The sequence below is a fragment of the Sebastes fasciatus genome, chromosome 9, assembly GCF_043250625.1.
Source record: "Sebastes fasciatus isolate fSebFas1 chromosome 9, fSebFas1.pri, whole genome shotgun sequence".
In the NCBI taxonomy this organism is placed as follows: Eukaryota; Metazoa; Chordata; class Actinopteri; order Perciformes; family Sebastidae; genus Sebastes; species Sebastes fasciatus.
The window spans coordinates 17319485-17332396 of record NC_133803.1 but is presented as its reverse complement, the minus strand read 5'-3'; the positions used below and the strand labels follow the sequence as shown (position 1 = coordinate 17332396).

The 12912-nt window shown below is 40.8% G+C and overlaps 1 protein-coding gene across 1 annotated transcript in view; it reads right to left on the bottom strand.

Annotated features, from left to right (window-relative positions):
* The window catches only part of slc35f3b (solute carrier family 35 member F3b), a 68034-nt gene extending 63339 nt beyond the window's left edge, over positions 1-4695 (bottom strand). Inside the window, exons 1-2 of the mRNA XM_074646348.1 lie at positions 4477-4695; positions 1888-2102 (exon numbers count right to left, since the gene is read on the bottom strand). Coding sequence (XP_074502449.1) covers positions 1888-2102; positions 4477-4571 — 310 coding nt within the window. The 5' untranslated portion in view covers positions 4572-4695. The remainder of the gene's footprint in view (positions 1-1887; positions 2103-4476) is intronic.
* Positions 4696-12912: the final 8217 nt, after the last annotated feature.

Here is a 12912-nt window from a genome sequence, read left to right as displayed (position 1 = left end):
CACACCAGCCCTTGCACTTTGCTTTAAAGGGACAGTTTGGGTGTTTTGAAGCAAAGCAATACAGTGCTGTGAACGGGGACTGCAGAAAAACGTATTTTAGCCACCTAAAAGAAAGGCTCACCTAAAAATATCGACATCTGTTCAAGTTTACGCTACATTTAGAATATTTTACGACGGCGAACTGAACTAAAAGTGAAACGTATCTATACTGTTTCTGTCAGCTAAGCCTGCTGGCTTTGAAGAGAGCATAGATAAGTTTCACTTTCAGTTCAGTTCCCCGTCAGAAAGGCGAGATAAATATAGCGTACACTTAAACGGGTATCAATTTCTTTAGGTGAGCTTTTCTTTTAGGTGGCTAAAATACGTTTTGCTGCCGTCCCCGACCACAGCAGTATATTGCTTTGCTCCGGTGTCGGTGCTCCTGTCTGTTTCTCCAAACTGGGGGCATGCCGACATCATCTACCGTAAGCAACACACCTACTATGGATAATACCTCATACGACCCCACTTCAAAACACCCAAACTATCCCTTTAACACCAAATCCAGGTTAATGTAAAGGATGAAAGGATGGAAAGAAAGAAGTTGAGTTATGGGATTCAAGGGGGACACATCACACTGCCTTACATTCAGGGGGCCTAAAAATGTCCAAATGTGCCTCTGGTTGGTAAAACAATGCAACAAGGTGATTTCCATCAGATAAGTGAAATCTGCAAAGGCTTTTAGGTTAGTACTACATGTTATAGCCTACTTTTACATGCAGTTCCCTGTCCTCTAACTCCATCCACCCACATAAAGTGCCTAACCATGGCAGTAAGAGCACACCATCGAACTGCACCTCCAAAAACGAACAGCACTTTTATATTAAATCACTGTCATCAAAATTGTAATGTTATCTAAAATGAGTGTCTGAGTCAGGCATCACAAGGACTAACAGCCTGGTTGTGTGGGCCAACAGTGCTCTACTTATTGGCCACTACATGTAGGGGAGAACGGAGTTGGTTGTCACATTCATTAGATCTCGGTCCCCAGAGGGCGCTGTTAAAAGATGTTGATACAAAACATTTTCAGAATTGGGGTCAGAGGTCACCTACAGTGTCTTTTCAGGAGTAAGACACTTGACATTGAGGTGAGAGGACTTTGTAAATGTAGATATCCAGCTCTTCTGTGTTTCTCTTCTAGGCTTTAACACAATGGGTTTATAATAAAACAAGTATTACCATTAAAAGGTATGAAGGGAGAGCTCTTCGCTAGGCTACAACATGTGGTTGTCAGCTTAAGCTGGGCATACAGTGTACGATTTTAATAATGTTGTTGTGTAACTCCTACTGTACGTGTAGATAGTTTGTTTGCTAGCAGATGCCTGTACCAGTCACAATGCTGACAAGGCAGAAACGTGCTGCCTTGATCATCTGTGCCATCCTGTCTGCTGGTATGGGGGCGTATATGGACTCGCAGATGGTTTGTCTATTTTGCTAAACTATATCTATTGTACATTGTTATCTTGATAGCTGCGCACTGATTACTGTAAGAAAGCAGAATAAAGGCAATGACGTTGGGGAATCGCCGCCTGTGGACGGCCGACCAAAATTTCGGACTTGTCAGAAATTCATCCGACAGCTTGAGGGTTTGACAACCCACCCTCAACACCATGAGGATGGTTGTCACAAGTAGCACAAGACATATTTGACAATCTATATCTTTTGAGCAGAATAAGCTTAAGGAGAGTAATGCCACTCAATTCCTACCTGACACTTTAAGCTTCCATAAAGGGAATCTATTTAAGGATACCATTTTTGAGGGATAGTAAAAAAGTGTGATGACCAACCCCGTTCTCCCCAGTATAGTCACAGAGATGAACAGCTCCATACATGCAAAACGGGACTCACTCTTGTAGCTTGCATTCCAAGGCTGATATCCATAATAGCCGGTTATGCGCAATATCCTCTCCTCTATGGACGCGCTGTTGATGTCCTCCACTGAACGCGAGGACTTGAGGTCCTCTTTGATGGCCTCGTCCACCACCAGGTACTTGAGCTGTCTGAGCTGAGGGCTGATGTCCGAAAGCCTTCTGGGGCTCACGTCGGGCGACCTGCGCATCCCGCTTGGATGGAAGAGAGAACAACAAGGGGGTGGCCGGTGTTATAATAAGACCAAAAGTGAGACAAAAGGGAGAGGAAGCCTTTAAACTTTGAATGTGACTTGATAAGACAACAGTTCTTATTGGCGAAAGCGGGGAAAGTCAGTGCTGTATGTCCCACAGAGAGTGTGCGTAAAGGGCCCCTGCAGCTCCTCTCACAGAAATCATCATCATCCTTCACTGGCCCTGAGTCCGCACAACAACACTGTGGAAGACACTAAGCAAGAGTGACTGCTGCTCCTGCAACTGTTGTATATAGCTTACTAATGCACATTAGGCCTATAGACTTAATCTGAAACTAATGAATCGATCACGAGTGATTTAACACTGAGAAGTAGAGAAGTAGTCCATGAGCCAGGGGGTTGGTCGTGCCACTTTGGAGGGACCAGGTCTCATAGTGATTTGTTTAAAGGTTCTATGTCCCTAGTGTTGGAAAATGCATGATAGCATTGCAGCAATGGTAGCTTTCTATGTGCTATCACTCCATCATTCAAATTTTTCCATCTTTTTTCGCCATTTTACACATAGATCCAGTATAAAAGAGGGAAACCAACACACAATATCATGAAGTCATATATCATGTAAAGCTTAGACTATAATCTATCCTTCAGTCACATTGTCATGACACTGAGGTCAAGAGAATTTGACTTTTTACCTCTAATGCTGCAATGGGGCACATTCTGAATGCAACTCCAAATGCCCTTATAACTAACTCCATATTGATCTGATGTGCCCATGGATAGTTCCAGCATAAAGAGCAACAACAAAAAGAGCTTTAAAATGATATATTATATGACTAACAACAATAACAAGTTTTCTTATCAGAATAAGCGTAACTTTGTGCAGTTTGTGTCTGATAGAATATTCAGAACCTTGTATTGGATTCTGTTATTGGGGGCAGTTTGTAAATGGCTTTCTTAGCAGCAAAAACACAAAATAATAGAAAAACTAAAAAAACTGTACTAAGAAATTAATTCTCTATCCATTATTTTATGTTTTCTCACTCTTACCTCATTGTCAATATAAACATGTTCCAACTAAAGGTTGTTACTTTGTGTCCAGCAGGTGAGATAAAACGAAAAAGGAACGGTTGAATGTATTATTGCAGCAATAAAGCTCTTTAAAGGGACTGTTTGTAACTTTTTACAGGTATAAATCTACCGGGTCGGGATCCCATGCGCGCTCGTGTATGCTCGCTCGCGTGTGGCTACGCTGTTCAGACCGTTCCACTGCCTGCTTGTCTTCAGTCACACAACGCGTGCGTTCTTGCTCCACCTCACGTTCATGCGCGCACAGTACACACTGAAGAAGAGTTAGTTTAGCTCTGAGAATATCTAGTGAATGTACAGTGGAAGTTTGTGCAGAAATAAATGCTGCAGCTCCTCCAGACCAACAGAGGTTTCCCGTGTCTTGTGAAGTGACGGGGCTCCGTAGAGAGAAACGTTATCGTCTCCGACCGGGTGCCGGTGTCTTCCCTGTTCCTTCTGGCCGCGGTCGGGAGGCTGAGGCAGGAAAAGCCAACACTAGGATCAGCAGTGATTCATGGAGAGACCTTCGTCTGGTCAGCTAACATTACTGCCAAACAGTTGAAATATAGAGTGATATTGTGGTTTTAGCTAATGTGTGTCGCCTCACTGTTTTGAGCGATGCTGTTCATGTCTATGTAGAGCGAGCAAAGCGCGAGGCCGACGCTGACTTCCGTTGACTTAACGGCCACAGGTGTCGCTGTTAACAAGCATTTCTGAAAGTTACAAATAGTACCTTTAATCTGAAACTAATGAATCGAGCACGAGTGATTTAACACTTTTGACAGCTCTGGGCTTCATAGGCACTGGAGCACAAATTACCCACAGCCATTCAGACTAAATATAATGTTACCGTGCAGAGAAGCTCCTTACTTTGTGTCCAGCGGGTGAGATAAAACGAAAAAGGAACAGTTGAATGTATTATTGCACCAATAAAGCTCTTTAACTGCGATGCACCTGACAAAGTAGCACAGAGGAAACCCATGAAACCGTCCAAACATGATTTACTGACCCACTCAGAGGAAAATCAGTGCGTAAAATCCCCCACTGTGCTGCCATATCCTTCTCAAAGCCCATTTATTTACTTTTTAATTGTAAAATCAATCTTGACTCCCAACAATTAGGCCACTATTAGCACCCCAGTTGAATTTAAAACATCAATCAAATCCACAGAGAAAAACACCCTATACTGAATATTTTAACACCTCTGCCCTATAAAGTAACATTTACTTTATCAGTGCACAAAGTGCGCAACAGGTGCCTCCTGTCGTTTGGCTGCAAATGCATTTGTAAAAAAGTTTAAAATGTCTTACATTGGCATCAAAGTAGGAGGTCCAAGGTAGCACATGCAGTCCCGGTGTGGCCGCCCGACCCGGTCCCACACGGTGCCCTCTCCATCACCGTACATCCTCAATAAGGCACAGCTACTGTAACTCTAAATCCGCATCCAGGCTGATGGAGACTAGTACCATCGTCGTGCTCCTTCTCACCTCCACAAACACAACATGCCTGGCCACTACAGTAGAGAGACTGTAAGAACAGTAAAAGGGTGCGTTGTGCTCTGGATGGATGCTGGGTCCTGGAGGCAGCAGTGCCATCTACTGGATTCACTGGTATTATTAGCATTATCTGTAAATCTTTTTTATTTTAATACTTTATTTTTTCCCTTTTTTCAAGGCTGTTTTCATATATGCAATCCACTGTTTGTAATAACAACAGTCTATAAACCAACTTTTAAGCAGCAGAGCTTACAGACAAATCCATTAAGTACACTATAGAAAACAACCTCAACATTCAAAACCACAACAAAACCAAGAAAAGAAATAACAATAATAACAATAATGACAAAAAGAAAGAGTGGAGTTAAGAAAAAAAGCAAACAAAAAAAAACACATAAAAAAATAATAATAATAATAGTACAAAGTGCAAATATATAGTTATATCATTTACATGGGCACACATTATCTGTAAATCTGAGATACAGACAATACATTGTACCAGATGTAATCCTTTTAACCTGATGCATTTTGAACATGTCAATACCAGTAGGTCATAGTTACACTTTGTTCTTTGGTGAATTATGAGATATCCTCCTGAGATACAGCCCATTGACATGTGTCCTCTGTAGTGGACATTTTGTCCACATGCATATCCTCTTACTCTTTTGACCTACTCTATCAACCCCTGGTGTATTGTAAAGAGGACATCCTAGGCTTTACAGTGATATGGCATGTTTTTTTTTAATCAATTTTAAATGTATTCTTGGTTTAATATCCCTCTACAGCCATAATCTGTTCATTTTTTTTAGTCTTTTCACACTGAAATAGTCCTGTAGTCCACTACAGTGGACAATAAAAATAAAGTTTAGCAAGCCTAAATTGTTAAGATTTTCTTTAAACGTTAAATAGGAAGGAAATCACAAAAAAAGTAATTGGAAGACACTTTTTTTCCCAGGAGGATATAGCTGAATTTTGCTGTCCTTTTCTCTGACCCCACAAAGACCCCTGAATCTCAGTCTCTACACATCCGCAACTATACTGACTCAGCTATCTCCCTTTGCAGCTGATCTAAAGTGACTGTATTTTTCTGTGGCTCAAAGAGTCCTAGGAATAACCCGTAAAGCGTAGTCATTTGGCAGCATTCATACTTCGCAAATGATCTCTTTTGGGGTTTTTTCCCCCTCAAACTGTCACATTCAGACAGGCAGAGCAAGTCTCCCCTGACACAAGATGAAAAAAAAACGCTCCCATAACAGTTACTTTGAAGTGTAGGTGTTTTATTTTTAATCTGATAGTGCCAATTATTTGTGACTCAGAGCAGTAACGGGTGTTATTCAAAAGACTTATCAAGCAAAAAAAGAGATGGGAGTGTGAGGCAGAGGCACATAGAATTGCATAATTGTCTTGATGATATTAGCATCTGTCAAACAACAAAGTCCCTGCTTATTTCTAGTGAAATGAATTTCATTTTGCCCTAAACATTTTATGTAAATGCATTAGTCATAATACTCAAGGGAAAGGCAGAAAAGTTACTTTTCATTTGAGGTTGCTGTGGTGTGTGGATGACTAAGTATGAGAATGGATTTTCCTCCATTATCTATCACAGAAATATCGACTGCACAAACCCAGACTGTTTAAGGTGTTTTTCAGCACAGGTGTGAAACATAGCCTACCGATGCTGTTACCAGACAACTTTTTCTAGCAACTATAGATTTTTCAACAATTCACACGCCACTGGGTTCCCCTTGTGTCTATTATTTATAGTCTACTTCAGCTAAGGAGTCCACCAGCATTTCAAGATGATAGCAGGGCCTGTATTTCACAGGTCTTGATGAACAGAGGTAGTAAAGAAACAGTAGAAATGTGGTTTCTGTTCAATAATACACAATCAAAGACAATTACATGTATGGTTGATTGCATCCAATCAGAGCAATGCTTCCAGTGATGGGGTAATTATGTTCTCTGGTGGTGATTATAACTACTTGGAAATTAAAATCAGGTAACTGTCTTTGTCTGGAGCGTTCAGACAGTGTGAACTGTGCAACAATAACATTACAAGTAGTAGGTTTTTCCCACTCTATGATGTTGTTAAAAAACAACAGGACTGAAGCTAAAGATTACCTACATTTAATGAACATTTTGCATTAAATTTGGCAACGTTTAGATGAACTTCTGCCCCTAGAGAAACCTAAGCAGTACATGCAGTTCCAACAACGAGGAAGAGTTGAGCTCTACCTTGCATGGAGGGTGTAGTTTCGCCCAAAGGTCCCAGGTCCGTGGTCCACTGGCTGCATTGCGTCGGCATTCTGTGAGCTCCTGACTGCGAAGAGCAGCACAAGTACAGTGGCTGTTTTTTGTAGACAGGTTTTTTGCATGGATCAATGACCAGCCACACCTTTCACGTCCACACAGTGGGGAGGGGGTCTGTGCTTACTCGAGCAAAAGAAAAAGTGGAGTCTATAGTCATCAATAAGCGGGTCAACACCTCCCATCGGCAGTCTTAGGGAAGAGAGGATCGGGTTCATCTTGCATAATGCACCTCTCAACTTCACAGCTCAGCCAAAGCCAAATCAATTCGCACTGTTCGACCTTCTGCTTTACCCAAACTAAATCATGTGGACACCTTCCCTGTGAGACAAGGCCCATGAATATCAAAACAGTTGACATAAAAGGAGTGCTGATACATTCAAGTCTGTCACTGCCGTCCAGCACACCATCTTCCACCTCAGCAGTCCTCTAATAGCGATTTAATTGATGCCCCAATCTACAGGGCACTGCACTCCTTTCTAAATATGGATCAGAGATGAAGCGAGAGCAAATGCTCAAGGCCAAGAAACATAAAATTAACACATGTCACTAGAAACTGATGAAAATAATAACCCACTGGCCGGTTATTAAAGTTTTCTAATTATCAGTTCATTTCCATAAATACGGGTCTAATGGTTCTTTTTCAAAGCAAACATTTTGACTTGGAAAGTGCTGGTGTAACTAATGAGGTTAACAATGACTCAGCTCCATCACATGTCCCAGTCATACCAGTGAGTCAGCATTCACCATACTGGAGTGGTAGAACTGGCTCACCTAAATACCGGTATAATGCAGCCATTATTAATGTTATTAGTTACACCTATGCTTTGACAGCTATGACACGTCAACATTGCTGTTGTGAAAAAAAAACTATGGACTTTTCTCACAGCAGATATGATGACCTGTCAGACACAGGTGTAACTAATGACAGTAATATGTTAGAGCTGCATTGTGCATGCTGGCTCACTGGAATATTCAATGTCCATTAGTAATGATAATGTTTATATTACAAAAGCACAGTAATAAGACATCTAAAATAAAATAAATGATTTGTTCTACTATATGGATGAGTTTGTACTTTTATAATAGAGTGGTGCAGGAATCCCAAAACCAGGAAATTAGTTTTAGCACATCCGGTTCACTTGTCTCGAAGTCAACAGGTTTTTTGAACGTGTTTTTAGTTAGATGCCTGAAATAACGTCTGTAATTAACACAAGCGTTTTGTTCTACGATATAAAATAAAATAATGAAGATTATCTTGCTGAACAAAACGTGTAAGTATCATAAATGTTTGTTTGCCACAGAGCTTATTTTCTGCAATAATCCAAAACCCAATTGAAAAATCCCATCGGCTATTTGTCAAAGGAACCCAAGGCGATTCTAATTTCCTGGTTTGCCTACAAAAATATGTCTTCCCTGCACCACTCCAGAGGTCATTTTCTATGAGAAAAATTAACATTTTCAGCCTGTGGTCCTGATAAAGGGCATAGAAATACTCTTTGAAACTGCACAAAGGTTCTTGAAGTGACTCGTTAATGGGCCTTTTTCACAACAGACATAACCTTAACGATGGTTCTGTTCTATTCAAGTGTCTCACTATAGTCATGACAGCATGCACAATAGAGTGGTGCAGGGTTGATGTATTTTTTGTAGGCCAACCAAGAAGTTAGCATCGCCCTGGTTCCCTCAACAAAAAGCCAATTGGATTTTTCTATTGGGTTTTGGATTATCGCAGAAAATAAGCTCTGTGGCAAACAAACATTTATGATACTTACACGTTTTGTTCAGCATCTTCACAGATGAACGAAATGAATGATTTTTTATGAACTACACCACTGTCGCATAAGTGCGAGTATACACAACGAGGCTGTAAAGGTGGACGAGTGTCATTTTAAGACACATGAAAGCGTCAAAATCAAGTGAGATATTTACTGACTCATTTTATATTGTAGAAAAAAAACTATAAACTCTCCTCAGCTTGTGTTAACCACAGACCTCACTTCAGGCATCTAACTAAAAACCCATTTTAAAAAACCCATTGACTTCCAGACGAGGGAACCGGAAGTGCTGAAATGATAACTCATTTCCGGGTTTTAGGACTCATTCCTACAGCACTCTATATCAGGACCCCGAAAGTGAAACAACTAAATGGAATTCTGCCATCATTCATTTTATTATTTACACCCATGCAGTCCTTACTGATATGACGAAATGTTTTCTGTGAAAACAGCCTGTTTTCATGAGGCACTTTTCTCAAGGGAGCTCAAATACTGTGAAATCGAAAAAAAATAATCAAACCATCCATATGGTCCATATATTTCTAGAGGGAATTTAAAGTGCAAGGGCTCCAGGTTACTTTGTGGTATCTGTAGTCATGGCAAAAACAGTGCAAGAGCGGGATCGAGATTTCACCCTCCTTCATCATAAACTCCCCGTCAGCTCTTTTCTGTATTCTCAAAAAACATGTACTGTACACTTCAGCGCTTAGTCAGAAACAAAAGGAGGTTTGTTATAAACCTAATTTCCACTATTTCTCTTACTCTCCTGTGTACAATTTTTAAAAAGTATGATGTAAATCCTCTCTCTTCTCACCATCAATATTTAATGCAGCTCTCAGCCTGGAAACAGTATGACAGACCACTGCTGATTGGCCAATGCAAGGGGGAGAAGTGAAACTCTAAGCCAGTAAAAAAGATCACATTCATCACTGTGTATTAAAGTACTTAGTGCGAGGTTTTGTAAACATTTTATATCTCATTACTCAGCGTTTGATTAGAGACTTTTGCATTTGCATATGCCAAAATTAGGAGCAATTTATTGTTAGAATCCAGAGAGACACATCTAGTCCTCCCTTGCTGAAAAAGAAATGGTAATTCAGCCAAGAGGAAACATAACCTTTACGGAATCGGCACCCTGTAGTCCCACGAGCCTCTGTGATCTCTTTAGGGTATATTTGTTATTCAGCTGCCATTATTGGTAAGGTTGACACACAGCTGGAGGGTCGCCAGGATCTCTGTCAGAGGACCCGCTGATGTGTCAACATTGTGAACCAGTTAGGCAGACGGTTCCAGTGGGAAGAAAAAATTGGCATTTTCCGTCTTCTTTTCTGGCCGGCTTTAACTGCCCTGATTTCCATTCTTAGACATTCCCTTTTTAGTTTTGCTGACAAATGAAAATAAGATACAAATATATGATTAATGTTCTGGAAGTATCCGTGCATAATCCCTTCTCTGTTGTGCTGCTATTAATATTAAAAGACCTCTCTGAAATAGCAGGAAAATGGCACTTCAGAGGTGCTTTTCAGCTTCACAGTAGTTCACACAAAATGTGTTATGGTAAATGTTTTTCATTAACACATAGAGGATAAACTCTGCTCTTCTCATAGCCATCATCAAATATATGTAATCATTGACTGAACTGGGGTCCCCTCAAATAGAAACACACCACTTTGGACCATTAGACCATCACTGCCATATTATTATAAATAAAACATGTTTTTATGCATTGAACAAAAGCACCAGTGTCATTAAATTGGAAACTATTTGTTTTTTCCTTTATTAGATTGAAAATCTGTCCACTGTTCTTGACTTGTAAATCCTCCTGCGTTTTGTGTCGTGCACCTCTCCTGTCATAAATGTCTGCTCTGCATCATATTTTTTTTCCCCAATTTGCCAAAAGGGATTTGGAGTAATTGGTCGCCCCATGTTGGCGAGAAGAAAATTCAGCACCATGCTTCTCCAAGTCCGGAAGGTTGTCTGACATTTACCATTTGAAACAAGTGATTTCTTCTTCTGAATATTTATAACCAATCATTTTCAGTGAGTTTTGGGGTGTGAAGACTTGGTGAGATCTTGTGAATCAGGCCATTTTGAGGTTATTGTGAAGGCACTCTGATAACATTAGATAACTGGCTTGTCAGTATTGTTCCTTCATGTGAATATGATTTGGTACAAATTGTGTTGGTCAAAGGCGAAATGGTATTTGCCTTTTGTCATCCCAGTCTATTAGTGGACACTTTCTCAGCATTTTCACAGCTGGATACTCAGATCTGATTAGAGGAATGATAAAATGGAAAAGACAGAAAAATGTGTATCGTGCTGTTGCATTCCCAAGAGCTACTTTATGTTTCAGCATCAAAAACACCTGTTCCTCTTTTCATTTATTCATGTTTGTTATTCCAGCCGATTACACGGATGTCAGGATACTAAATAGGCGTTATCAGTCGCTTTAAGCCCCATAGATGTGAGTCAATAGGGGCCCACTACGCCCACTGGTAGGTTATATCATCTATTCACATTGTAGATCACCGAAAGAAGGTATAAAAGAATACAACAGTAACCTCTAGTGACCGTAGTAATTATGACAGGAGCAGAGGCGGAAGTCAGGCGCTGCAGTACTGATAGTGTGAAACTCCATAAGGGGTCGGAGGTCAGGTATGACGGATGGGACATGAAACACAGGACTTTAATCTAGGAGCCCAGAGTTCGCATCCTGTGTGAAACCAACAATGTGTAGTTGTTTTTGTAGTTATTTTAACCCAAAACTCAATGTTTTCCCTTAAATTTAACTAATGTTTTTCGTTGCCTAAACCTAACAAAGTTGTAGTTTTGTTTCCTAAACCTTGAGAAGTTGTTGTTTTTTGCCTAAACCTAAATAAGTTGTATTTTTGTTGCCTAAACCTAAAGAAGCCTTTTTGTTTCTGTTCGAAACGTGATGTTTCATTCAGTTTTACATGTTGCTTTGTAGTTTCACTTTCACTTTTACAACATAGTAGGCGTAGTAAGCCCTTAATGACCCACATCTATGGGGCTTGATAACGCCTATTCATTGGATCGGGTGCTTATTCAGCACCTAATCAATGTGTATAAATATACCACATGAAGGGAGCCAACTGTGAGTTCTGATGTTCTCTAAACATCACACACTGCAGCGATGGAGGTTTCACTGCAGTGGGTGCAAGAGAGAAAGTGACCATGGCTGCAGCCTCCATTCGCCCCTCCTTCTCTTCTCTATTCCCTTCTTCGGGTCCTGTCAGTTTGTCTCGCCTCTTATACAATCAAGACAGAGTGAACTAGGGCAGTGTGTATGTCCTGCTATGTGTCTGCTGGTGCATGTCTGAACATATCTATACATGCTTTTTATGCCAAGAAAAAAAGCCTGTTGTGCGCCACCACAACCTCAAATGCACACTTCCACATTTAGTTATTTCTTGGGGTACATTGATAAAAGCAAATCATTTGGAAAATAGAACCAACACTCCCTTTACTCCAGTGCAATGAAAGCATCGTGTTTGCAGTTGCAAAAGAGAGCAGTTACAGCGTTGGCAGTGGGGAATGTTTGCGCTTGAGGCCTCCTGCATTCCCATAGTCCCAGTGTGTGTGTGTCAGGATATAAATAGAGTTGCTCCACCACCAGAAAGTGGTGCTATAGGGTAGATGCCAGTCATCGCCTCACTCAGTTCAGCCCAACCCTCCACCCCCCTGTCCTGGTTGACCCCTGAGTCCCTGGACCACTAGCATACGAGGAGCCAGAGTTGCAACAATGCACTTGTTGTAAAATGATGAAATGTCAAGCACCACACATTTTTGCTGCAGTGCGTGTTACTCTTGGGCTTTGCTGGAGTGGATTCTGATGCACATGTATTATTTGTATGCAACTAAAGGCACATCCTGATTCCTTAAAGAATCGCTTTATATTCAGTCTAATGATGCATTCCTCACTTTCAGCACGGACATGAAAGTCATTCCGGTTGCAGGATTAAAACGTGAGGCCGAATTCTTTTTATCTCCACAGCTGAGGCTCAGGTAGTTTCCTGTGTGCATATGAATGATGCAAAAAAGATCAAATAGCAATATTAATGAGAAGGACCTGCGGGTACATTTGAGTCCGGTAGTGTGTAGAGATAGGTCTTCAGGGGATAGACCTGTTCTGCCCTGATACACT